At 34.0% G+C, this 26,426-nt stretch overlaps 2 protein-coding genes across 2 annotated transcripts in view; one reads left to right on the top strand and one right to left on the bottom strand.

Annotated features, from left to right (window-relative positions):
• Positions 1-26,426, bottom strand: part of LOC138715497 (WAS/WASL-interacting protein family member 3-like) — a 211,352-nt gene that overhangs the window by 74,935 nt on the left and 109,991 nt on the right. The window lies entirely within an intron of this gene.
• The window catches only part of LOC138715495 (trehalase-like), a 95,900-nt gene continuing 79,969 nt past the window's right edge, over positions 10,496-26,426 (top strand). Inside the window, exon 1 of the mRNA XM_069848468.1 lies at positions 10,496-10,749. Within this exon, the coding sequence (XP_069704569.1) occupies positions 10,673-10,749 (77 nt within the window). The 5' untranslated portion in view covers positions 10,496-10,672. The remainder of the gene's footprint in view (positions 10,750-26,426) is intronic.

Below are 26,426 nucleotides of genomic sequence, written 5' to 3'. Positions count from 1 at the left end.
TGCATCTTACTTGTGAATTATAAAGATTTCCTTCGCACATTATTCACAGATAAAGCATTGATGATGTCATCAAAGTCGATCTGACGAAGCACATCAAACTCGATGCAAATACACATATTTAAATTTATTCACTGTTGAAACAAAATTGATTTCTGAAATGCAGGCTGTGGTTGTGGTTCATTTTTAAGTATTGGTTTTGTTGGTGGTATAATTATTACGAGTATTTCTTACTTTGATAGGAAGTATAAAGTAAATAATTGATAAATAAATTCCAACTCTTTGCGGAATAAACTTTTCATATCGAATTAATAGTGTACATGCTGGAAAGTGATTAATTAGTAATGGTGATAATATATATTGGAAATGTAACTGACAGTTATGGTTGCTATTCATAGCGATAATATAATAAACACACACCCAATTTGATTTTCAAAAATGCATTCTTGTTTATACAATGAAACTGTTTTGTTACGCCGCGTGGTTTTCATTTCCCGTGTTGCCAGCGCAGGTAGTGTGTTTCCCGCCTGCTTCTACTAACCAACGCCGCGCCATTCAGGGATAGTTCAGGGTTGCCATACGTACGATTATAGTCGTACGCATACGATTATTTCGACTAATTGTACGAGGTATGACCACAGTCTAATAGATAGTCACGCAACTCATACGTATAAAATATGCCAACATTTGACAGCTGGCGCGACAGTAGCCCTCTAGCGGCAGGCAAGTTAAAAGTGTGCACACGACATATGATGACACATCAGAAAACGGGTTTTGCGTAATTTATTTTATATTTTTATGCTATACAATAAGTGTATATGGTTCTTACTAATTCTACTTAAGAATCCTGGAAGAATTTCACACGCAGTTAATCTACAAGTTTCAGAAGCTGGGAATAAACGTAATTCTTTCTGCTCCTTACAACTGAATCATGGCCCTGATCACGTATCATGGTTTGAAATAATATAATTGTTTGTACGTGGACGGTTAATTCAATTCATTCCTAAATATATTTATAAACCTGTGAGAAGAGTCAAAATTGTAGGGCATATCTCGTAGGGTACATCGCGTGGTGAACTCCTCTCCCTATTTCCTCAGAAATTAACTATTTTCCATACCGCAAATTGGGGTAAACTCGGCCGCTGAGGTAAACTTAAAAATGAAAAAGGGAAGATTTAAACCTTAATTTGACAGACATTGATTTATGAAGTTCATTATTTTTTCATTTTTTTATTATTTTGAGTTGCTAATAGTGCTGATATTATGGTTTAAATTTTTATGGAAAGTTTGCCGCATTTTACATTACATTTCCCGTTTTCACATATAAGCTTAATTTTAACTTACCCTACCTATACAATACGTAATTTACATGCCCTTACTGTTATTATGACGTAGGTGAGAACAAATGAATACACAATTTTGTTGAAAAAATTGTAACTTCAATTAACTCAGAAAATGTAGACCTAATTTTATTTTCAGAGCAGAAGTGGTGTAAGTCAAAAATGGGTAATGATGGTTAAAGTAAACATTCTGTAAAATACAGCGCAAAGTAGCAGTTAATATTGAATTTATTTAAATTATTAGGAGTCAGTGAATAGCACGAAGGATATATTGCTACTTTGCGCTGTATTTTACAGAATTTTTACTTTAAACCTTATTACCTAATTTTGACTTATACCACTTCTGCTCTGAACGGCTCAAATAATCACTGGGAATGTAAAATCAACACCAATAACAGTCATGCAAATTATTACAGAAAAGATTGCTTTTTATATTAAATTTAAAAAGGCTCTTTTATTTCTTGAGAACCTAATACGTCGTCACATGAATCTACACCAACACATCAGAAATTTATCGACACAGTCTGGATTTATTCAATAAGTGAATATTTTGCAAAAGGATTATAATACGCCATGAATTCTTGAAAAATTAACACCATAATCCCTACTTGAATGCAATATAACATTCAACTTTTGAAAAATATAAAGAAAAAAACAGGAATACAAAAATTATGGAATTACTTGCATTAAAAACTGTAGATATATTATCCAAAATCGGAATGGTTACACATTTACACATGATCTCTGCAAAACAATAATATACTGTAACAGGTATTTACTTTGTTTTTATTTAAACTCAATTTCCTGACATAGAAATAGGTAACTGATAACTAATAAATGTTTTATAGAACACAATACGTAGGCTACCTACAGCGTGGATTATAGGTTATGACTGAGTTATGATTTTCTCTTGGTCTTTAGGGAATCTGAAGAACGACAAATTCGGAGATTTAAACTTGTTGTTACTGCAATTTTCGTCATTGCACACATTGTCTTTATTCCGACGCATGATTAAAACGTTATTATAACATCTCGCATACCTTTAAAGCACGTGCTGGCTGTATCAACCCTATGACCAGTGCCTTGCCTGCCGCTTGAGCGCTAGTGTCGTGGATGTTGGCAAAAAGAGTGTTGAAGTTGCGCGACTGTATATATTAGACTGTGGTATGACCGTACTCTACGTTTACGCAATTTTGTAAGACTATTTACTGAAGTGAAAAAATAATTGACAACTTATATTGTTGGTTTACAATTAAAATAAAATTTATGGTTAATTCGTCCCTTTGACAAATTTTCTTCATTTATTATGTCCTGGACTAATATAAAAAAAAAACATGATTTTAAGGAGGGGATGCTTTGAAAATCGATCTGTAACTATGCTTCCATGCAAGTCATAATTTGTCATCCTGAGCTCTAGGTTTCACGTAGACGGCGCAGTTATATCAAAGTAATACGAGTTTAACTTTATTAACTTCCTTGTTTGTTCGACAAAGGAAGTCTTTTTTTTAATGAAATAGTACCTCATTAGCATTAAGAAGTCTAAACGCGCCGACATTATAGAGGTGTCGGGTTTGAGTCGACTGTAGATGAAGTAATTTGATATAATTTTCAGACGCCGCATTTATTGATACTAGAATAGGCCTATCTGCCGCCGCGCCTGCCAGACATTAGATTTCTGCTGACTCTAAATAGGCTATAAGAAAGTTATTTCTAACCAAGCGTCATCATGCATGCTTTACGGCGACGACAGAGTTGATGATGAAGAAATGGGTGAGGATTTGTTTGAATGCTGAATGTCATTGTGGATGTGAACAATAATCAGTAGCATTTTAAATTCGGACTGAAATTTACTGGTATATATACATATACATATATATATACTGTGTATATATAATAATAATAATAATAATAACAATAATAATAATGATTTATTTAACCTGGCAGAGTTAAGGCCATACGGCCTTCTCTAACACTCAACCAGGAGTAAAAACTGCGTTACAGAAACACTAAAAAATTTACAAAGTACACACAAAACTGAATAAGATAATAACTTAGTAATAAAATGTAAACAACAAGTAAGAAGAAATCAGACGTAATATATAACATAGAGAAGGAAAGAAAAAAGCATAATAAAATGTGAACAGCAAGTCAAAAATAAATGACGCCTACAAAGTATAAAAAATAAGACAATTATTGATAATAATAATAATAATAATAATAATAATAATAATAAATAAGAATAGTAATGATAATAATAATAAATAATAATAAAATAATAATAACAGGCCTAATAGTAACAATAATACTAATAGTAGTAATAAAATAGTGCAGTACAAAGCATACAATGAATACAATATTTTTAAGTGTACACAGTAAGGAAAATTATGATTATATATAGCTCAACTTATCACATTAGAGATATAACATTATCGGAAAATATGAAAACAAAAATATAAAATAAGTTAAATATCACTAGAACATAAAAAAATGTGAATACGTGGAAACATGCAATACAACACTTGTCATAATAGTAAGTTAGTTTGGCAACTCGTCATAAGATAATTTTCGAACTTGGATTTGAAAGATTTCAATGTTCGGCAGCCCTTGACTTCAGGCGGCAGAGAGTTCCAGTGACGAGAGGTAGCAACAGTGAAAGATGAGGAATACAGAGATGATGTGTGAAGTGGAATTTCTAGCGTGTTATCGCGTTGTGATCGAGTATTAATATTACGATAGCGAGAGAGAGTATGAAAACGAGCGAATAAATAATAGGGGGATGAAGTGTGCATAATTCGATATAGGAGAGAAAGTGAGTGCAGATTTCTCCTCTCATGTAACCTAAGCCATGATAACTTCTCGAAAGAAGGTGAGAAATGATCATAGTATCGAACATTACAAATGAAGCGGACGCACGCGTTATGAACACGCTGTAGTTTTTGAGCGGAATCAATCCTGAGATCACTGAACAAAACGTCGCAATAATCGAAATGAGGTAGAATGAGTGTCTGTACCAGCGTCTGTATAGTCCACACCTGTGGAGTAACGGTCAGCGCATCTGGCCGCGAAACCAGGTAGCCCGGGTTCGATTCCCGCTCGAGGCAAGTTACCTGGTTGAGGATTTTTTCCGGGGTTTTCCCTCAACCCAATTGAGCAAATGCTGGGTAACTTTCGGTGCTGGACCCCGGATTTATTTCACCGGTATTAGCACCTTCATCTCCTTCAGACGCTAAATAACCGAAGATGTTGATAAAGCGTCGTAAAATAACATACTAGAAACATATACAGTGTGTGTATATATATATATATATATATATATATATATATATATCTGCGAGGTTATATCAAAGTAATACAAGTTTAATATTAACTTCCTTGTTTGTTCGACAAACAGGTTATATAAGTTTATTTTGCGATTTTTTTATCAACTACGTAATGACATGAAGGTGATAATGCCAGCGAAATGACTCCAGCGCCAGAAGTTACCCGGCATTTGCTCTTGATGGGATGAGGGAAAATCCAGCAACAACATCAACAGATAACTCGTCTCATTCAGGATTTGAACGCCGACCCGCTCGTTTCACAGTCAGACGTGCTAACCATTACTACACAGCGGTGGACTAGAAATACATTAGGAAGTTGAGAAATGTACGACAATTTTATGCTGAAGAACGACAATTTTTGTAAGTTAGTACGACGGTTTCGATACCTTTATCTGGCAACACTGTGACAGTTGCGAGTTAGTTTATCATCTGCACTCGTGCGTGAAGGTTGAATTAGTCGTGTTGTGTTGCGACTTGCGTGCGTGTGTGTGTGTTCGGCGTTGTTGCAATGCGATTTTCATTACGTGAACGTGTGTATATGCTTACTACATACTTAAAATATAGAAAATCTTGTGCGAGAACACGACAGAACTTCTGTAACAAATTTCCAAATAGATCCGTGCATTTATGCCAGTATAATAAGAAGGCCAGCCAAAAAATTCAAACAGACAGGTTCAGTATATATCGCAAAATACAGAGGAGGAGACATGTTCTTACAGAAGAAAAATTAGACGAGAGAGGGCAGAGTTTTGAGCACACCTTATTTACTTACAAATGGCTTTTAAGGAACCCGAACGTTCACTGCCGCCCTCACATAAGCCCGCCATCGGTCCCTATCCTGAGCAAGATTAATCCAGTCTCTATCATCATATCCCACCTCCCTCAAATCCATTTTAATATTATCCTCCCATCTACGTCTCGGCCTCCCTAAAGGTTTTTTTCCCTCCGGTCTCCCAACTAACACTCTATATGCATTTCTGGACTCGCCCATACGTGCTACATGCCCTGCCCATCTCAAACGTCTGGATTTAATGTTCCTAATTATGTCAGGTGAAGAATACAATGCGTGCAGTTCTGCGTTGTGTAACTTTTTCCATTCTCCTGTAACTTCATCCCGCTTAGCCCCAAATATTTTCCTAAGCACCTTATTCTCAAACACCCTTAACCTACTTCCTCTCTCAGAGTGAGAGTCCAAGTTTCACAACCATACAGAACAACCGGTAATATAACTGTTTTATAAATTCTAACTTTCAGATTTTTTGACAGCAGACTAGATGATAAAAGCTTCTCAACCGAATAATAACAGGCATTTCCCATATTTATTCTGCGTCTAATTTCCTCCCGACTGTCATTTATATTTGTTACTGTTGCTCCAAGATATTTGAATTTTTCCACCCCTTCGAAGGATAAATCTCCAATTTTTATATTTCCATTCCGTAGAATATTCTGGTCACGAGACATGATCATATACTTTGTCTTTTCGGGATTTACTTCCAAACCGATCGCTTTACTTGCTTCAAGTAAAATTTCCGTGTTTTCCCTAATCGTTTGTGGATTTTATCCCAATATATTCACGTCATCCGCATAGACAAGCAGCTGATGTAACCCGTTCAATTACAAACCCTGCCTGTTATCCTGAACTTTGCTAATGGCATATTCTAAAGCGAAGTTAAAAAGTAAAAGTGATAGTGCATCTCCCTGTTTTAGCCCGCAGTGAATTGGAAAAGCATCAGATAGAAACTGACCTATACGGATTCTGCTGTATGTTTCACTGAGACACATTTTAATTAATCGAACTAGTTTCTTGGTAATACCAAATTCAATAAGAATATCATATAATACTTCCCTCTTAACCGAGTCATATGCCTTTTTCAAATCTATGAATAACTGATGTACTGTACCCTTATACTCCCATTTTTTCTCCATTACCTGTCGAATACAAAAATCTGATCAATAGTCGATCTATTACGCCTAAAACCGCACTGATGATCCCCAATAATTTCATCTACGTATGGAGTTAATCTTCTCAAAAGGATATTGGACAACATTTTGTACGACATCAACAAAAGTGATATTCCTCGAAAGTTACCACAGTTAGTTTTGGCCCCCTTTTTAAAAATAGGTACAATTATGGACTCCTTCCATTGTTCTGGTACAATTTCCTTTTCCCAAATAGCAAGTACAAGTTTATAAATTTCGCTATATAATGCACTTCCACCCTCTTGTATTAATTCTGCTGGAATTTGATCGATACCTGGAGATTTGTACTTTTTCAGATTTTCTATCGCAATGTCGACTTCTGAAAGCGTGGGTTCGGGTATAAATGGCTCAGCAGTTTGTATTTCAATTTCGTCCCGATCATTTCTATTTGGCCTATGTACATTTAGTAGTTGCGCAAAATAGAGGACACCCCGCGTAAGAAACAGAGTCCGCTCGTCAAGCAATAAAATTACTTAAATTAAAGCCATACAGAATTAATCGAGTCAATCAGTAAAGCAGACCTTCTTAAAGTAATTAACAGTTTCATAAGATGGTGTCAACAGTGTGTAGCAGTTGGTGGGGGACATTTTTAAACACCTACTCTGAGCTGGGTAAGTACAAATTCCAATACTGAATGTTTCAGTGCCGGCAGACCGGGTGGCCGCTTGGCCGCAGATAAGCTCCTAGCGGCGGGCGACGGGAAAATGAAAACTGCGCGGCTAAACAAAACAGTGTCACTGTACAAGCAGTTAAATTCAAGCGGTTTCGTAGTATAGTAACATGATATCGGTATTAGAATATAATTATGCAGCTGCAAGCTTTCCTTTTACTTCCTGTGACTTCCGACTTCCCCAATGTGTTCAAGAATAAACTTCAGAAAAGATTTACCAACAAGTATTTTAAGGGATTAGTAAAATTTTTGGAAATATTCAACACGTTTTCCTCCATTATTATATCTTGTACAATTATGAAAATTGACATGTGTAAAATATTGTTCTTCTGCTACACGCAAAAAAAAAAAAAAAAATATATATATATATATATATTTTTACGAATAAAAACATATTTATATACAGCATATTTTTTTCAAAATTCAAAATGTGCAGTTCACTGTGCAGTGATGACGCGTTTCCCTCATAACTCATAAACATGTTGACTTTTTCATGTTCTCTCTCTTTTATTTTATTGTTGAAACTCATGTTTACAATATCATTCTCTTTCAACTACATTTCTTAATAAATAATATTTTTTTTTTATTTTGTGTTAGAAGAAAATACTGATATTTGACCATTTTGTAAAATGAATTTATTTTTTATCAGAAAATCTATCAAAGATAGAGAAGTGGTCTTGCATCATATTGTAGATATGACATGCATTAATACATAGAAGAAATTTCATCACAGAATGTTGGATAGATTTTAGTTATGTGGGAAACCCTTCATCACTGCACAGTGAATTGAATTTCGAGAGAAAAAAAATGTAAATAATTTTTTTAAATCGTAAAAATATTTTTTCACATAGCAGAAGGACAGTGTTTTACACATACTAATTTTCATTATTGTACAAAATACAGTAATGGAGGAAAAAAATGTTGAATATTTCCAAACTTTTACTGCTGTAAGCTGTACCTAAATCCCTAAAACAAATTTCACTATAAAATTAAAATTAAAGAAAAGGAAAGAAAAAAGGAAGAGAGAAAGAGAGAATATGCCGCCCTCTGGAAACTGGTGCCCCAGGTTGCCTAGGCCTAAATCCGCATTGGTTAACAGAGAACAGGAACAGTGGAACTTCATTTTGCTAACAATAAACTTATTCATCGCTGCTCAAAGAAGGTTCCGTGCTACGTTTGGCGGGCGTGCGAAAATCAATTTTGCGACATGTTAAATTCCAAAGAAACAATGAAGGTGTAAATGATTGAGGCTAAACGTACGGGTGGGCGAAGATCTGTACGCAATGGATTTTTTTTTATTTTATTTGGTTATTTTACGACGCTGTATCAACATCTAGGTTATTTAGCGTCTGAATGATATGAAGGTGATAATGCCGGTGAAATGAGTCCGGGGTCCAGCACAGAAAGTTACCCAGCATTTGCTCGTATTGGGTTGAGGGAAAACCCCGGAAAAACCTCAACCAGGTAACTTGCCCCGACCGGGATTCGAACCCGGGCCACCTGGTTTCACAGCCAGACGCGCTGACCGTTACTCCACAGGTGTGGACTACGCAATGGAGAAACCATTGAAAGAGTGAGGACTGCAATCACAAGGAGCCCATATCACACTCTCCATTCCTAAACAGAGAACATCCTTCTACTCTTCATCTTTCACCGTCTCTGCAGCTCATCTCTGGAACTCTCTACCACAACATGTCAGAGACTGTCGGACATTGTCTAGTTTCAAAAATAAATTAAAATTGCACTTTTTGAATTAGATTCCTTTCAGTTATAAGCCCTTTTCTCTGCCATAGTTTTGTAAAAATATAGGCTATATCGTCGGTTTCTTGGTAAAAGTGACCAAGTCACATTCCAAGGCTTCCAAGCTTTATGAAAATGTAAGACATAATTTTGTACTAAAAACTAATAATATAGCTCATTTACCTTCAAAATAACTTATTACTACTATTTAAAGAAGACCAGTTATCTTTGGATGGATCATTAAACCTTTAAATGCCTTTTCCCAACAATTTTGCATTTTGGACTTGGTCACTTTTACCAAGAAACCGACGATATATTTCTTTTTCCTTCTTTTTCCCTTTTTGTTCTCTTTATCAGCGGATGAATTTATTATCATAGCCTTTTTATCGTGAATTTTATTTAATTTTCGTATTTCTTATCTTTTTTATCATTATTTTATCACATTCTATTTTGATATATTCTTACTTACGTTTTTCCATATTAACCATTTGTACTAAATGAGTTGCTTTCACTATATTCCAATGTTTTTTACTTTCTTCTTTTTTCTATCATGGTATTATTTCCATGTTGTTTAGTGTCGATTTTATTATTATTATTATTATTATTATTATTATTATTATTATTATTTGTAATATGTTAGTATTCTGTTCTTTAACTTTTTGTTAAATTTTAACTGCTTGTATACTTTGTGACCTGGTAGAGTGTAAGAGAAGGCCCTATGGCCTTAACTCTGCCAGTATAAATAAAGAATTATTATTATTAATGAAATCAGCAAGAAGTTTATCGCAAGAAATTGGTGTCAGTAGAGAAATAGTGCCAAAAATACTTCTGTCCTTGTAAACTCCAGAAAGTTGAAACCAGCAGATCTGCAAAGTCGTTTGGCGTTATACCACACTGTCATTTGATTTAGAATAGCTAATGGAAATTTTAGAAAGAGTCCACATATCCGGGAACGTGAAAAAACAAAATGTATGACTATGGAGTGGAATAAACTCATATCAAATTTATTAACGTCTTTTACACAGTACAAACGTCTTTGAGCAGCGATGATTGAGGAATTGTTAATAAAATAAAATCCCATTACTGCTACTCGATATTGTGCCTGCATCTTTCCATGTTAACCACTAAATTTCACAATTAATGATCTGGTATATTGATCTGAAAACAAAATTAAAAAAAAATAGCACACAAGAAGCTTTACATTTAAATGTGGTCATTATTTAATTGCCCCTCTGTACAATCGCGCAAGCAATATAAAAAACGAACATCGCGCTTTCCGTTGAAAGTTTTCCTTGCACCACGACGAATTATACGAGTAGGCTAATAAGGTTACGGCTGAGTCGTGCAGTAGATAGTCATACGTCACAACTTGTCGCAGTTTTTATGTCTTTGGTTTTCGCCTTCTGTTAATCACACGGCGAAGAGAGGCACTATGGTAACCTTGCTTTTGTTATCTGTGGCGGACTTTCCCTTAACATTGAAAAGGCCCGCTGTAGTCTGTCAGTTGTAACCGGGACCTCGTAGCGAACACACGTGTGTTTACTGTTATTTATTTTCAGTGGCGGCTCATCAGCTTAGTGTGCCTGAGCTAACACTGCCTTGTATTACAATCATTGCCATTCAACATGAACGTGTGGTGCGTTGTGAGTACTCTACTGGTCAATTTTGTCCACGCCAACGACGTGCCTCCACCATGTGACAGGTAAGTTCACGAAAATATCATTAAATTATGTTTAAAATTCAGTTTGTATAAATATATTATATGCATATATATTAATTATATTCATGTTTGTATAAATGCATATGCATTTATTTAATCTACCCATGTTTCTGTATATGCATATACATTTTATAATCTACTTAAGTTTGTGTAAATGCATATACATTTTTTTTTAATCTACCCATGTTTCTGTATATGCATATACATTTTATAATCTACTTAAGTTTGTGTAAATGCATATACATTTTTTTAATCTACCCATGTTTCTGTATATGCATATACATTTTATAATCTACTTAAGTTTGTGTAAATGCATATACATTTTTTTTAATCTACCCATGTTTCTGTATATGCATATACATTTTATAATCTACTTAAGTTTGTGTAAATGCATATACATTTTTTTAATCTACCCGTGTTTCTGTATATGCATATACATTTTATAATCTACTTAAGTTTGTGTAAATGCATATACATTTTTTTTAATCTACCCATGTTTCTGTATATGCATATACATTTTATAATCTACTTAAGTTTGTGTAAATGCATATACATTTTTTTAATCCATCCATTTTTGTATAAATGCATATACATTTTTTTAATCCATCCATGTTTGTATAAATGCATATACATTTTTTTAATCTACCCATGTTTGTATAAATGCATATACATTTTTTTAATCCATCCATGTTTGTATAAATGCATATACATTTTTTTAATCCATCCATGTTTGTATAAATGCATAAAAATGTTTTTAAACTACCCATGTTTGTATAAATGCATATACATTTTTATAATCTCCTCATGTTTGTATATATATGTATAAATTTTTTCTAATCTACCCATTTTGTATAAATGTTTATACCTTTTTTTTTAATCTACCCATGTTTGTATAAATTGATATATATTTTTATAATCTGCCTATGTTTGTATATATATATATGCATATACATTTTTTTAATCTACTTATGTTTTTGTATAAATGCATATACATTTTTCTAATTTCCTCATGTTTGTATAAATATATATACATATTTTTCTAATCTACCAATGTTTGTATAAATGCATATACATTTTTTTAACCTACCTATGTTTGTATAAATGCATATACATTTTTTTTTAATCTACCCATATTTGTATAAATGCATATACATTTTTTTAATCCATCCATTTTTGTATAAATGCATATACATTTTTTTAATCCATCCATGTTTGTATAAATGCATATACATTTTTTTAATCTACCCATGTTTGTATAAATGCATATACATTTTTTTAATCCATCCATGTTTGTATAAATGCATATACATTTTTTTAATCCATCCATGTTTGTATAAATGCATAAAAATGTTTTTAATCTACCCATGTTTGTATACATGCATATACATTTTTTTAATCCATCCATGTTTGTATAAATGCATATACATTTTTTTTTAATCTACCCATGTTTGTATAAATGCATATACATTTTTTTAATCTACCCATGTTTGTATAAATGCATATACATTTTTTAATCCACCCATGTTTGTATAAATGTATATACATTTTTTTAATCTACCCATGTTTGCATAAATGTATATACATTTTTCTAATCTCCTCATGTTTGTATATATGTATAAATTTTTTCTAATCTACCCATTTTGTATAAATGTTTATACCTTTTTTTTTAATCTACCCATGTTTGTATAAATTGATATATATTTTTATAATCTGCCTATGTTTGTATATATATATATATATATGCATATACATTTTTTTAATCTACTTATGTTTTTGTATAAATGCATATACATTTTTCTAATTTCCTCATGTTTGTATAAATATATATACATATTTTTCTAATCTACCAATGTTTGTATAAATGCATATACATTTTTTTAATCTACCTATGTTTGTATAAATGCATATACATTTTTTTTTAATCTACCCATATTTGTATAAATGCATATACATTTTTTTTAATCTACCCATATTTGTATAAATGCATATACATTTTTTTTAATCTACCCATATTTGTATAAATGCATATACATTTTTCTAATCCGTGTATGTTTCTATATATGCATATACATTTTTATAATCTACTCATGTTTGTATAAACGCATATACATTTTTCTAATCTCCTCATGATTTTGTATAAATGCATATACATTTTTCCAATCTCCTCATGTTTGTATAAATACATATATACATATTTTTCTAATCTACCCATGTTTGTATAAATGCATACATATTTTTCTAATCTACCAGTGTTTGTATAAATGCATATACATTTTTTTAATCCACCCATGTTTGTATAAATGTATATACATTTTTTTAATCCACCCATTTTGTATAAATGTTTATACCTTTTTTTTTAATCTACCCATGTTTGTATAAATTGATATATATTTTTATAATCTGCCTATGTTTGTATATATATATATATATATATATATATGCATATACATTTTTATAATCTACTTATGTTTTTGTATAAATGCATATACATTTTTTCTAATTTCCTCACGTTTGTATAAATATATATATATATATATATATATATATATATATACATATTTTTCTAATCTACCAATGTTTGTATAAATGCATATACATTTTTTTAATCCACCCATGTTTGTATAAATGTATATACATTTTTTTAATCTACCCATTTTGTATAAATGTTTATTCCTTTTTTTTTAATCTACCCATGTTTGTATAAATTGATATATATTTTTATAATCTGCCTATGTTTGTATATATATGCATATACATTTTTATAATCTACTTATGTTTTTGTATAAATGCATATACATTTTTCTAATTTCCTCACGTTTGTATAAATATATATATATACATATTTTTCTAATCTACCAATGTTTGTATAAATGCATATACATTTTTTAATCTACCCATGTTTGTATAAATGCATATACATTTTTTAATCTACCCATGTTTGTATAAATGCATATACATTTTTTTAATCTACCGATATTTGTAAAAATGCATATACATTTTTCTAATCCGTGTATGTTTCTATATATGCATATACATTTTTATAATCCATCCATTTTTGTATAAATGCATATACATTTTTTTAACCTACCTATGTTTGTATAAATGCATATACATTTTTTTTTAATCTACCCATATTTGTATAAATGCATATACATTTTTTTAATCCATCCATTTTTGTATAAATGCATATACATTTTTTTAATCCATCCATGTTTGTATAAATGCATATACATTTTTTTAATCTACCCATGTTTGTATAAATGCATATACATTTTTTTAATCCATCCATGTTTGTATAAATGCATATACATTTTTTTAATCCATCCATGTTTGTATAAATGCATAAAAATGTTTTTAATCTACCCATGTTTGTATACATGCATATACATTTTTTTAATCCATCCATGTTTGTATAAATGCATATACATTTTTTTTTAATCTACCCATGTTTGTATAAATGCATATACATTTTTTTAATCTACCCATGTTTGTATAAATGCATATACATTTTTTAATCCACCCATGTTTGTATAAATGTATATACATTTTTTTAATCTACCCATGTTTGCATAAATGTATATACATTTTTCTAATCTCCTCATGTTTGTATATATGTATAAATTTTTTCTAATCTACCCATTTTGTATAAATGTTTATACCTTTTTTTTTAATCTACCCATGTTTGTATAAATTGATATATATTTTTATAATCTGCCTATGTTTGTATATATATATATATATATGCATATACATTTTTTTAATCTACTTATGTTTTTGTATAAATGCATATACATTTTTCTAATTTCCTCATGTTTGTATAAATATATATACATATTTTTCTAATCTACCAATGTTTGTATAAATGCATATACATTTTTTTAATCTACCTATGTTTGTATAAATGCATATACATTTTTTTTTAATCTACCCATATTTGTATAAATGCATATACATTTTTTTTAATCTACCCATGTTTGTATAAATGCATATACATTTTTTTTAATCTACCCATATTTGTATAAATGCATATACATTTTTCTAATCCGTGTATGTTTCTATATATGCATATACATTTTTATAATCTACTCATGTTTGTATAAACGCATATACATTTTTCTAATCTCCTCATGATTTTGTATAAATGCATATACATTTTTCCAATCTCCTCATGTTTGTATAAATACATATATACATATTTTTCTAATCTACCCATGTTTGTATAAATGCATACATATTTTTCTAATCTACCAGTGTTTGTATAAATGCATATACATTTTTTTAATCCACCCATGTTTGTATAAATGTATATACATTTTTTTAATCCACCCATTTTGTATAAATGTTTATACCTTTTTTTTTAATCTACCCATGTTTGTATAAATTGATATATATTTTTATAATCTGCCTATGTTTGTATATATATATATATATATATATAAATATATGCATATACATTTTTATAATCTACTTATGTTTTTGTATAAATGCATATACATTTTTTCTAATTTCCTCACGTTTGTATAAATATATATATATATATATATATATATATATATATATATACATATTTTTCTAATCTACCAATGTTTGTATAAATGCATATACATTTTTTTAATCCACCCATGTTTGTATAAATGTATATACATTTTTATAATCTGCCTATGTTTGTATATATATGCATATACATTTTTATAATCTACTTATGTTTTTGTATAAATGCATATACATTTTTCTAATTTCCTCACGTTTGTATAAATATATATATATACATATTTTTCTAATCTACCAATGTTTGTATAAATGCATATACATTTTTTAATCTACCCATGTTTGTATAAATGCATATACATTTTTTTAATCTACCGATATTTGTAAAAATGCATATACATTTTTCTAATCCGTGTATGTTTCTATATATGCATATACATTTTTATAATCTACTCATGTTTGTATAAATGCATATACGTTTTTCTAATCTCCTCATGTTTGTATAAATGTTTATACATTTTTCTAATCTCCTCATGTTGGTATAAATGCATATATATTTTGTAATCTACCCATGTTTGTATAAATGCATTTACATATTTCTAATCTCGTCATGTTGTTTAACGAATATTCAGTATATAATGTTTCGAAGCTGTAATGACATTTTCAATTCTCCTGGAAAGGACTGTATTTGCTCTCCATATCTTTACGTTCACATTGGACTTAAAGCTCAACCTGATTCCATCTGACACTACGTGACTCTTCTTTCTAAAACTTGTTTAACAAGACTTTTTACACGAGTGAATTATTATAAACAGCGATGGGTCAGGATAGGATGCAAGCTGACAGATACGATTGTTAGCAAAAGTACGTAGGTGAAATATAAATATGTTTAAAAGATATTACCATAGGTCTGCATTACGTGAGAAACAATACAAAGGAAAAAAAAAACCACAAAGAAGACACATACTTTGCCATTATGTATTTTAGGCGCTACCAGCAACACATTTACATCATGTTTGTATGATAAGCTTACTGCCTTTACAGTTTATGTCCCTCAACCGTCACTCAAAAGACATACACTTATATAAGTTAAACCATTTACCGCCTATTCAAATAACATAAACTCTCATTTCCTGTTTGCACAAAAGGATATTCCCCGTTTCTTTTAAAAAGTAAGCTGTTTGACTTCATTTAGAATTGTACGGTTTAAATCATATAAAATAGCTACTTTTACTTACTTACTTACTGGCTTTTAAGGAACCCGGAGGTTCATTGCCGCCCTCACATAAGCCCGCCATTGGTCCCTATCCTAAGCAAGATTAATCCAGTCTCTACCATCATATCCCACCTTCCTCAAATCCATTTTAATATTATCCTCCCATCTACGTCTCGGCCTCCCCAAAGGTCTTTTTCCCTCTGGCCTCCTAACTAACACTCTATATGCATTTCTGGATTCGCCCATACGTGCTACATGCCCTGCCCATCTCAAACGTCTGGATTTTATGTTCCTAATTATGTCAGGGGAAGTATACAATGCGTGCAGCTCTGCGTTGTGTAACTTTCTCCATTCTCCTGTAACTTCATCCCTCTTAGCCCCAAATATTTTCCTAAGAACCTTATTCTCAAACACCTTTAATCTCTGTTCCTCTCTCAAAGTGAGAGTCCAAGTTTTACAGCCATAAAGAACAACCGGTAATATAACTGTTTTATAAATTCTAACTTTCAGACTTTTTGACAGCAGACTAGATGACAAAAGCTTCTCAACCGAATAATAACACGCATTTCCCATATTTATTCTGCATTTAATTTCCTCCCAAGTGTCATTTATATTTGTTACTGTTGCTCCAAGATATTTCAATTTTTCCACCTCTTCGAAGGATAAATCTCCAATTTTTATATTTCCATTTCGTACAATATTCTGGTCACGAGACATAATCATATACTTAGTCTTTTCGGGATTTACTTCCAAACCGATCGCTTTACTTGCTTCAACTAGAATTTCCGCGTATTCCCTAATCGTTTGTGGATTTTCTCCTAACATATTCACGTCATCCGCATAGACAAGAAGTTGATGTAACCCGTTCAATTCCAAACCCTCTGTGTTATCCTGAACTTTCCTAATGGCATATTCTAGAGCGAAATTAAAAAGTAAAGGTGATAGTGCATCTCCCTGCTTTAGCCCGCAGTGAATTGGAAAAGCATGAGATAGAAACTGGCCTATATGGACTCTGCTGTAAGTTTCACTAAGATACATTTTAATTAATCGAACTAGTTTCTTGGTAATGCCAAATTCAATAAGAATATTATATAAAACTTCTCTCTTAACCAAGTCATACGCCTTTTTGAAATCTATGAATAACTGATGTACTGTACCCTTATACTCCCATTTTTTCTCCAATATCTGTCGAACAGAAAATATCTGGTCAATAGTTGATCTATTACGCCTAAAACTACACTGATGATCCCCAATAATTTCATCTACATATGGAGTTAATCTTCTCAAAAGAATATTCGACAAAATTTTGTACGACGTCAACAAAAGAAATATTCCTCGAAAGTTACTACAGATAGTCTTGTCCCTCTTCTCAAAAATAGGTCCGATAATAGCTACTCTTACATTAATAAATTATAGCGAGCAAGTCCGTGGTCTAGGTAACACAGGGGTTTTCTCCGGGAGCTCCGGTCTCCTGTGGGCATCACAACAAATCATCATCATCATCATCATCTTATCGCGGGTTTAGCGTAGACCATCCTCTACGGCGAACTCTGGACAGCGACTCTGTCGGTTAATTGGTCTACATAACTGAATGACGAACACTCAAGTACCCGCCATTAGTAAAAATAATTAATGTTATTTTTTGTATTCTTCTATTTATGAAAATTAGTTTTAAATGTTCTTAAATAGATATTAAACTACGTTAAAGGTGCAATAGGACTGTAAGCATACTTCTTTCTTAAAATAATCCGTACTATAAAATATGAAGGGCAGTTGAATACGTGGAAACCAATTCTTTTTTCTTTGGACATCACCCGCGCATAACGAAAAGATGGTTGGACTACTGATCGTTAATTGTTTAAAAACAACCATCTTTGCCTGGTAAGAACAGGTAGCCCGTCGTGTTGTGTCAATTGCATAACTGACGTGAAATCACAGCCAAGGATATTAATAAGTCTTCATATATTAATATCTCCGAAGAAAATATATTTCTTTGAACTATATACATTATGCGGAAAAACAAACAACACTGTCCATGTTTCTCCAGCAACCAACCATTTATTTATTTTAGCGTGTCTGGCGGCGAAACCAGGTAGCCCGGGTTCGAATCCCGGTCGGGGCAAGTTACCTGGTTGAGGTTTTTTCCGGGGTTTTCCCTCAATCCAATACGAGCAAATGCTGGGTAACTTTCGGTGCTGGACCCAGGACTCATTTCACCGGCATTATCACCTTCATATCATTCAGACGCTAAATAACCTAGATGTTGATACAGCTTCGTAAAATAACCCAATAAAATAAATATATGATAGTTTGATATACTGTATATTCAGTATTTGTATTAGAGCTGCAGTTATGGTTCTCATAGCAGAGTTGAGCATTATTCCGGTCATATGGAATACTGAAATTACAAACATACTCTAAAAATCAAGATAATTCATTATACCATGCATGGCGACATAACACTGATCCCGTGCGACGGAACTTGTCGACGACAGCTAACGTTGTGTTATTTGGTGCCACATTGTTAAATCGCTGTTGGTGCTGCTCTTCAACGAGGAGTAAGCTGGACCATTCTAACGCCCCACTCCGTATGGCCGGAAATAATGCTCGACGATAACACCTTCTACTCTGTTGTGAGAACCATAATTGCAGACGCGCCAGTCAGTCGAGTTGGATCTGTCGCGAGAGAAAGACATCTGTGCGCGTGTTGTGAGTAAAATTGTATTGTCTCGTGGTGGTAAAGTATCTATTAATAATGGTTGAGTACACTTTAGAACAACGTATTTTTCTCTATGATGCGTATGTGAAATACTCTTCTGCAAGAAGGTGTCGAAGAGAATTTGAACATATTGTAATTTTTTTCAACTCAACAATAGGATTTTATTCTTCCAACACAGTATTCGTTATAGCACTCCACTGACGACAATGACAATTTACTTGGACTATTACGAACAACAAAAAACTGTTAATCTTAACTAATATTTACAAAGCACTATTTACAAATCAGAACTGTCAGTTCTCAGTTCTTCTAGCTCAGTCACTCGAGTTCACCGTATCTCGAACCACAGACCTTCAGAGACAGTCCACTGTACTCGAATTCAGGTCCCTCCAACTGCGGTCCACTGCACTCGAACTCAGGCCTTCGGATGCTGACACAGTTGCGCACGCACACTCGAGTCGAACTCTGGTACTGGCTTGCTTGCTCTGGCTTACTGACTGAACTAATCATGAATCACACTCACACTGTCCGAGTTCCCTCGCGATTCTTCTTTTATAACCACAGCGACGTAGCCTGGAAAGTTCGAATTCCCGATTTTTCCACTTCGACGGACTTCTCGAAGAGTCGGGAGGGTCCGTCCCCCCTTCACTCCGCACGCAGCAGTTGCGCGCGCACACTCCCTCGCCGCGTAGGCCCTTTTCCCCTCTGTTCTCTCCGCCGCGCGCTGTCCCTCAGTGCTCCGTGGAGCCCGCGCGATCTTCTCTCTTGCGGGACGCTGGTCGTGAGTTCGAATCTCACGTTGCTGTCGCAATATGTTTGCAGGTGTTTGAATTCCTAGCAGGTCAACTATTCATGACCTTGTATATGAAGTCAGACGTACAGGATCTTTTATGAACAACAAACGTTTTCAACAACGCCGTGTACTGACAGAAGAGAAGCTCGATGAAGTAGGGCCGGTTAGAGCACTCACCCCGCAAATCACTGCGACGTTTAACATTTCCAAGACGTCAGCTTTTGTGGCAACAAAACTTCTGAAACTAAAGCCGTAGCCTACAGGTAACTGTAGTTCATGCTTTACAACCACAAGATCCTGTAGGTAGGGTTAATTATTGCAATTGGTTTGTGCAGTCCGTTCATAATGGCGACGTGGACCCACTTTTAACGTTCTTCACTGATGAAGCGTGGTTTCATCTTCACGGTCACGATTCTACTCAGAACAATAGATACTGGGCTACCGAAAATCCCTATATTATTCATGAAGTTCCTCACCACGCTGCAAAGGTTGGAGTTTGGTGTGCAGTGAGTGCGAGTAGAATTATCGGTCCCATATTTTTCGACACAGCAGTTGATTCACACGTTTGTGTAACTCCAATTTTGAATAATTTTTTCCCGCAACTAACAAGAAATGAACGATTGAGTGGCAGGATTCAGCTACAGCGCAAACCGCTGCGAATTCTATGCATGAGTTGCGAAGTGTGTTTGGTGACGGAATGATTAGTCGAGGATTGTGGCCACCCCGTTCCCCTGACCTATCTCCATGCGATTTTTATTTATGGGGAACGTTAAAGAATAAAGTGTACGCGTCAAGTCCGCACACGTTACAAGTTATTGAAGGACAACATCACGAGTGATATACAGGCAATCATTCAATATAAACTTTTGCGAGTGAACCAGAATTGTTTTCGGAGATATAGGGAATGTGTTCGAGTTGAAGGTCATCACTTTCAACGTCTGTTGTGATGCAGGTAAGCCTAATGTTAGTAGAGTAGTTAGTGTTCCGTACCCATGACTGCCGGTCGTTTACGTGTAACTCTGGCGGCAGGCGCCCCAATCTTCACCCAGTCCAAGGAACGGTCCAGCCGAGCTACGAACGCACTGTGCTATGGGGATTATTATTGTGTTCTTCCATGATCTGATATTTAGGTTAAGTTTAGATTTAAGACCTCTCCTGGCACCACATAATCATAACCATAAACATCACATCATCGGGGTAATGCAATTCCGCCTCCCAGGCACCCCAACCTCAGAAGAGGGTTACAACTAAACCAATGCCAGGAGAAAAGACCAGAAATGTCGAAAAAGACAACCTGGTGGCATTGGTAAAAAAATTATATACTATAAATAAATAGTTCGTTGCTAGGGAAACGTGGACAGCACATCAGCCTATAGATAATTATACAGTATGGACACTTCGCGTCAGTATCTTTGATGTAGCAGGACTGATTTCAATGACCTTGTAACCAGTTTAAGCGTGAGATTCTGCCTTCTCCCTGGAGTTGGCACTGACATCACACCAGCTAGACCCTAGCAGTCGACACAGCGAAAATATAACACACACAATTAATACATCTAGGTACATTATGTACTCACATAAAATAAATTGGACAGATGAAATAATAAATCCGTCATTAACTGTAATATCTTGACTCTAGAGTTCCTTTATAATGAGAGTTGAGACGTTGACCCCAACAACAATTAAAATACGTAATGATTTGATAGTGACGTGAATATGTTAGGAGATAATTCACAAACGATTAGGGAAAATACGGGAATTTTACTTGAAGCAAGTAAAGCGATAGGTTTGGAAGTAAATCCCGAAAAGACAAAGTATATGATTATGTCTCGTGACCAGAATATTGTACGAAATGGAAACCTAAAAATTGGAGATTTATCCTTCGAAGAGGTAGAAAAATTCAAATATCTTGGAACAACAATAACAAATACAAATGACACTCGGGAGGAAATTAAACGCAGAATAAATATGGGAAATGCCTGTTATTATTCGGTTGAGAAGCTCTTATCATCCAGTCTGCTGTCGAAAAATCTGAAAGTTAGAATTTATAAAACAGTTATATTACCGGTTATTCTGTATGATTGTGAAACTTGGACTCTCACTTTGAGAGAGGAACAGAGATTAAGGGTGTTTGAGAATAAAGTTCTTAGGAAAATATTTGGGGCTAAGAGGGATGAAGTTACAGGAGAATGGAGAAAGTTACACAACGGAGAACTTCACGCATTGTATTCTTCACCTGACATAATTAGGAACATTAAATCCAGACGTTTGAGATGGGCAGGGCATGTAGCACGTATGGGCGAATCCAGAAATGCATATAGAGTGTTAGTTGGGAGGCCGGAGGGAAAAAGACCTTTGGGGTGGCCGAGACGTAGGTGGGAGGATAATATTAAAATGGATTTGAGGGAGACTGGATAGGATGATAGAGAGTGGATTAATCTTGCACAGGATAGAGACCGATGACGGGCTTATGTGAGGGCGGCAATGAACCTTCGGATTCCTTAAAAGCCATTTGTAAGTTGTAAGTAATGATTTGATAGTGCTGAAAATGGAAAAATAAAACTCCTATGAGAAGTAAAACCATATACCTATATTATAGGTTGTATACAACTATTAAACGAATTTGATACATAATTTTATAATGTATTATATTATTTTGTAGTACAATTTATTATATATAAAACATTCAAAAATATTATTACAACTAGTTTGTCACTGAGAAATAAGGAGAAGCTGTTAACTTGAATTTATTTGAAGCAAAGCGTTACTGGATTATGCAGTAAGGTAGGCGATGTTTGGATCCTGTGTTTAAACTCTTGCACTCAATTACCATTTTAGCGTGTGCTCGATTACACTAACCTCTAGCGTTTGAAAGTGGAACTAAACGCCGGCGCACAGAGAAACAAAACAGGAAAATTCGTTCAGTGTCCATTCTATATAATCCCTATTCGCTGAGACATGAACAATAATTTCAGTGTCATTTGTTTTGCCGCATGCCGTATAATATCTGTGTGTAAAGCACTTCGCTATTGTGGGTTATTGATTTTAATGAAAAGAAATTATTTTTTTTTTATTTAAAGTTGAAACTGTTTCATCAAATGTGCGTATAAAACTGGACATGCGCAACATGAAAAATACGTGATGTGATTATCCTGTAAAACAAGAAATGTTTAAATTATTTAATGAAAGTATGTGCAAAAGGGACAAAAGAAATATACGAATTATTAGACTTGAGTGAAGAAGAGATGGCAGATGATGAGTAAACTCAATTTAAATTGTATCTGTAAGCATAAACGTTTTTTTAATCTACCATCATTTTATAGAGACCTAATTAATACATGGATACCAAATGGCATCGTTGAGTTCTGATTTGACCAACAAAGGGATCTTTGCTGATTATGGGGATTTGTTAAACATCTAGGGATTTCCGTCTGAAAAAATACCTGGCAACACTGTATCACTGTGGTGTGCCTGTATTGTTATTACGGCATCCTTAATCATGGGAAAACAAAGTGTCTTCATTCAGAAATTTAGAAAAGAGTGGCTTGAAAATATTAGTTTAAAGACTCCGACAATTGGAGTACCAACTTCAACACCGCGGCCGAATAGCTTCAGAGCATAAGGTTTTCTGATTTGTCTTAATCTTGTTGATTTTGACTTCATATTACAATATTTGGAAATAACAGGTCCCTTTAATTGATCAGTGGTCGGTCTTACTGGTACACTTAGCGGCAAAAAGAATGGGCCGCCCGACAATTTCTAAGTTCCAGAGACATAACATTGCGCATGCTCGTCTCGTCAAAGCCGTAGTTCACCAGGTAACACATAATTAAACCATTTAAATGTGCTGCAATTTGTTTAAGAGTCTAAAATATATAATAAAATCGAATGACGTGTTGATTCTAGATACATCAAGGTCCTTGAAGTGTGAAATAATAATAATAAAATTGATAAATACAAAATCAACCGGAGCGAATATGAACAGGAAAACCACGTATTATGCCGAACTGATATTAACAGTCACAGTAGCGTAAGTCGTTACGGCTTTGGTCTATTGAACAAATTGATAGTATAGCTCAAGGTTCGAATCTCCCCTAATCTTCTTTTTTTAATTACAAATTTGCCATCATATGTGTCTCGCAAAGCTATAATTATGTGGCGATATCTCTTAGAATATGCCCAAACTCAAATAATAAACCTCCCTCTCTCTTTCAAGGAATACTGATATCTGTTAATACAACGTTCTGTCTCGTCATTACGCTTGAAGATGACACAGAAACAATAACTCATTGCCCTGGTTCGCATAGGTTATTCTGCGTATGCTATTCTCCGACAGGACTTCGATTGGAGAAATGTCATTTTCTCCGACGAGGTAATTGTCTCCAATAGCAACGATAGTACTGCCCTACTTTATTGTATGAATGGCCACCGATACGATGAAAGCTTCGTGAGACGAATTATTAACAAGTCGGGTTGCGTGAGGGTCGAGTGTTGGGGGTGGATGTCATACGATGGGGCAGGACTTCTGGAACGCATCCACGGGCGGTTTACGGCAGAAGTCTACGAACACATTTTGGCAAATGTAATGATCCCTTCCGCCCGAAAACGATATCCAAAAGGAACACTTTTCTTCCAGCACGATAACCATCCGATATACACCGCCAACCGGATTCAAAGATGGTTTATGAGGAGGCGTAATGTCGACGCAGTCGACTGGCCTCCAAATTCACCAGATATGAATCCGATTCAAAATTTGTGGGCTGCAGTCAAAAGGACCCTACGCTCTAATTGGGCAGAACCACCACCCGTTCGGACACCTGAGGAATTGTGGGACAGTGTTCTAGAGGAGATGGCCAAGAATTTAGACCTGTTCCATAATCTTGTGGACTCCATGCCGCGCAGAATGAGGGCAGTTGTTGACGCAGATGGTTTGTGGACGAGATACTAGTCCCTACCACAGGCCTTGTTTTGATAATATATTAAAAAATTGTTTGTTTTTGTTAATTTAATTATTTATTTGTGTTTGATATGCTTCCGGTTTTTTAGGATATGAAACAAGTATTTTTTGTTTATACAGGTCAGATCTCACCTATTAATAGCCCACAGATGATGGGAAATAATGTTTTTACACGACAAGCATAACTAAGTTTGTTAATAAATGCCATTTCATATTTAAACTAATAAATTAAGTAAAAGTTAAAATAAAAAAAATAACCATTTTACCGTACCGGGAGGCGAACTCACAACCTCTGGTACGGATGTCAAACTTCGTACCACTGGGCCACACACTGCCCGTACGGTTTATTACATTATAGACGGATGACTTTCAATGAAGAGACACCACAGCTATACCTTGAGGTGTAGTGCGTTTACACGAGTGAACCGCGCGATGGAACTTAGCATTTCTATCGACCAAGAGTCGGCCCATTCTTTTTGCCGCTAAGTGTACTTTATAATAATAGGTCACTCACATGATTTCGCCACAAAATATAGACTACTTGTATCCAGTAGCTGCCGGTGATCGAAATCCTCGGTGAGGCCAGATGCAACTAGTTTAAGTGCCTCCGATAGGAAATGTTTGTTTATGATATTAATTATTATTGTTATTATATTATTAATATAATTATTACTGTATTATTATTGGTAATTTGATAGAAGACGGGCAAAATCCAACATGGCTGACGAAAACTACCAAAAAGGTTCTGCCAACTATGAAGTCCAAATGTCACCAAACATCGCAAAATCAAAGATGAAAAATCAAATATATATTCATATTTTTAAAGAAGAACAAGCCCTCCAAAAAAATGAAAATATATTTAATTTTTTTCCTTCGATTCTTTTGGAGTTTCGTGGCATTCGAACTTCATAGTTGGTAGTACTTTTCTGGCAGTTTTTGTCCGCACTTTACCCCCAAAAGTCACTAAAACACAAAACAAAACAAAATAATTTATCACCTTATCAAATAAAATTCAATTCTCATTGACTTCTTCATCGACAACCACTTCACTTCCAGTATAAATGACACAGGCTTCAAGGCAATCTAACCTTAAACCATGCAGGCAACACAGAACTAAATGTCGTACAGTCAACTTTGCATAAACCACGTCTTTACACTGAATAAAATTCTCTTCGAACACTTATTACACCTTAACATGTACAGAAAATTCAGTAAATAATTCCTTTAAACCACAGAAAAAAAGTTTTCTCCTCAACACTCAACACAATCCTCATTCACCAGCGAAAGAACTAAACAAAATCGTCACAAAATTTAATAAATGATTTCAGAACACGGATTCCTTCCTTTCCCTCTTACTTCAATATTCCAACCTTGTGCACACAAAATAAATTATTGACACTGAAAAGTGACTTTTTGTAAGCATGATGTTGCGCATTCGACAAATGCAGACAAATCTACAATGTAACATCACTCACGTCAAACAACC

Source organism: Periplaneta americana, chromosome 15 (genome assembly GCF_040183065.1).
Source record: "Periplaneta americana isolate PAMFEO1 chromosome 15, P.americana_PAMFEO1_priV1, whole genome shotgun sequence".
Lineage (NCBI taxonomy): Eukaryota > Metazoa > Arthropoda > Insecta > Blattodea > Blattidae > Periplaneta > Periplaneta americana.
This window is presented reverse-complemented; position numbering and strand designations above follow the sequence as displayed.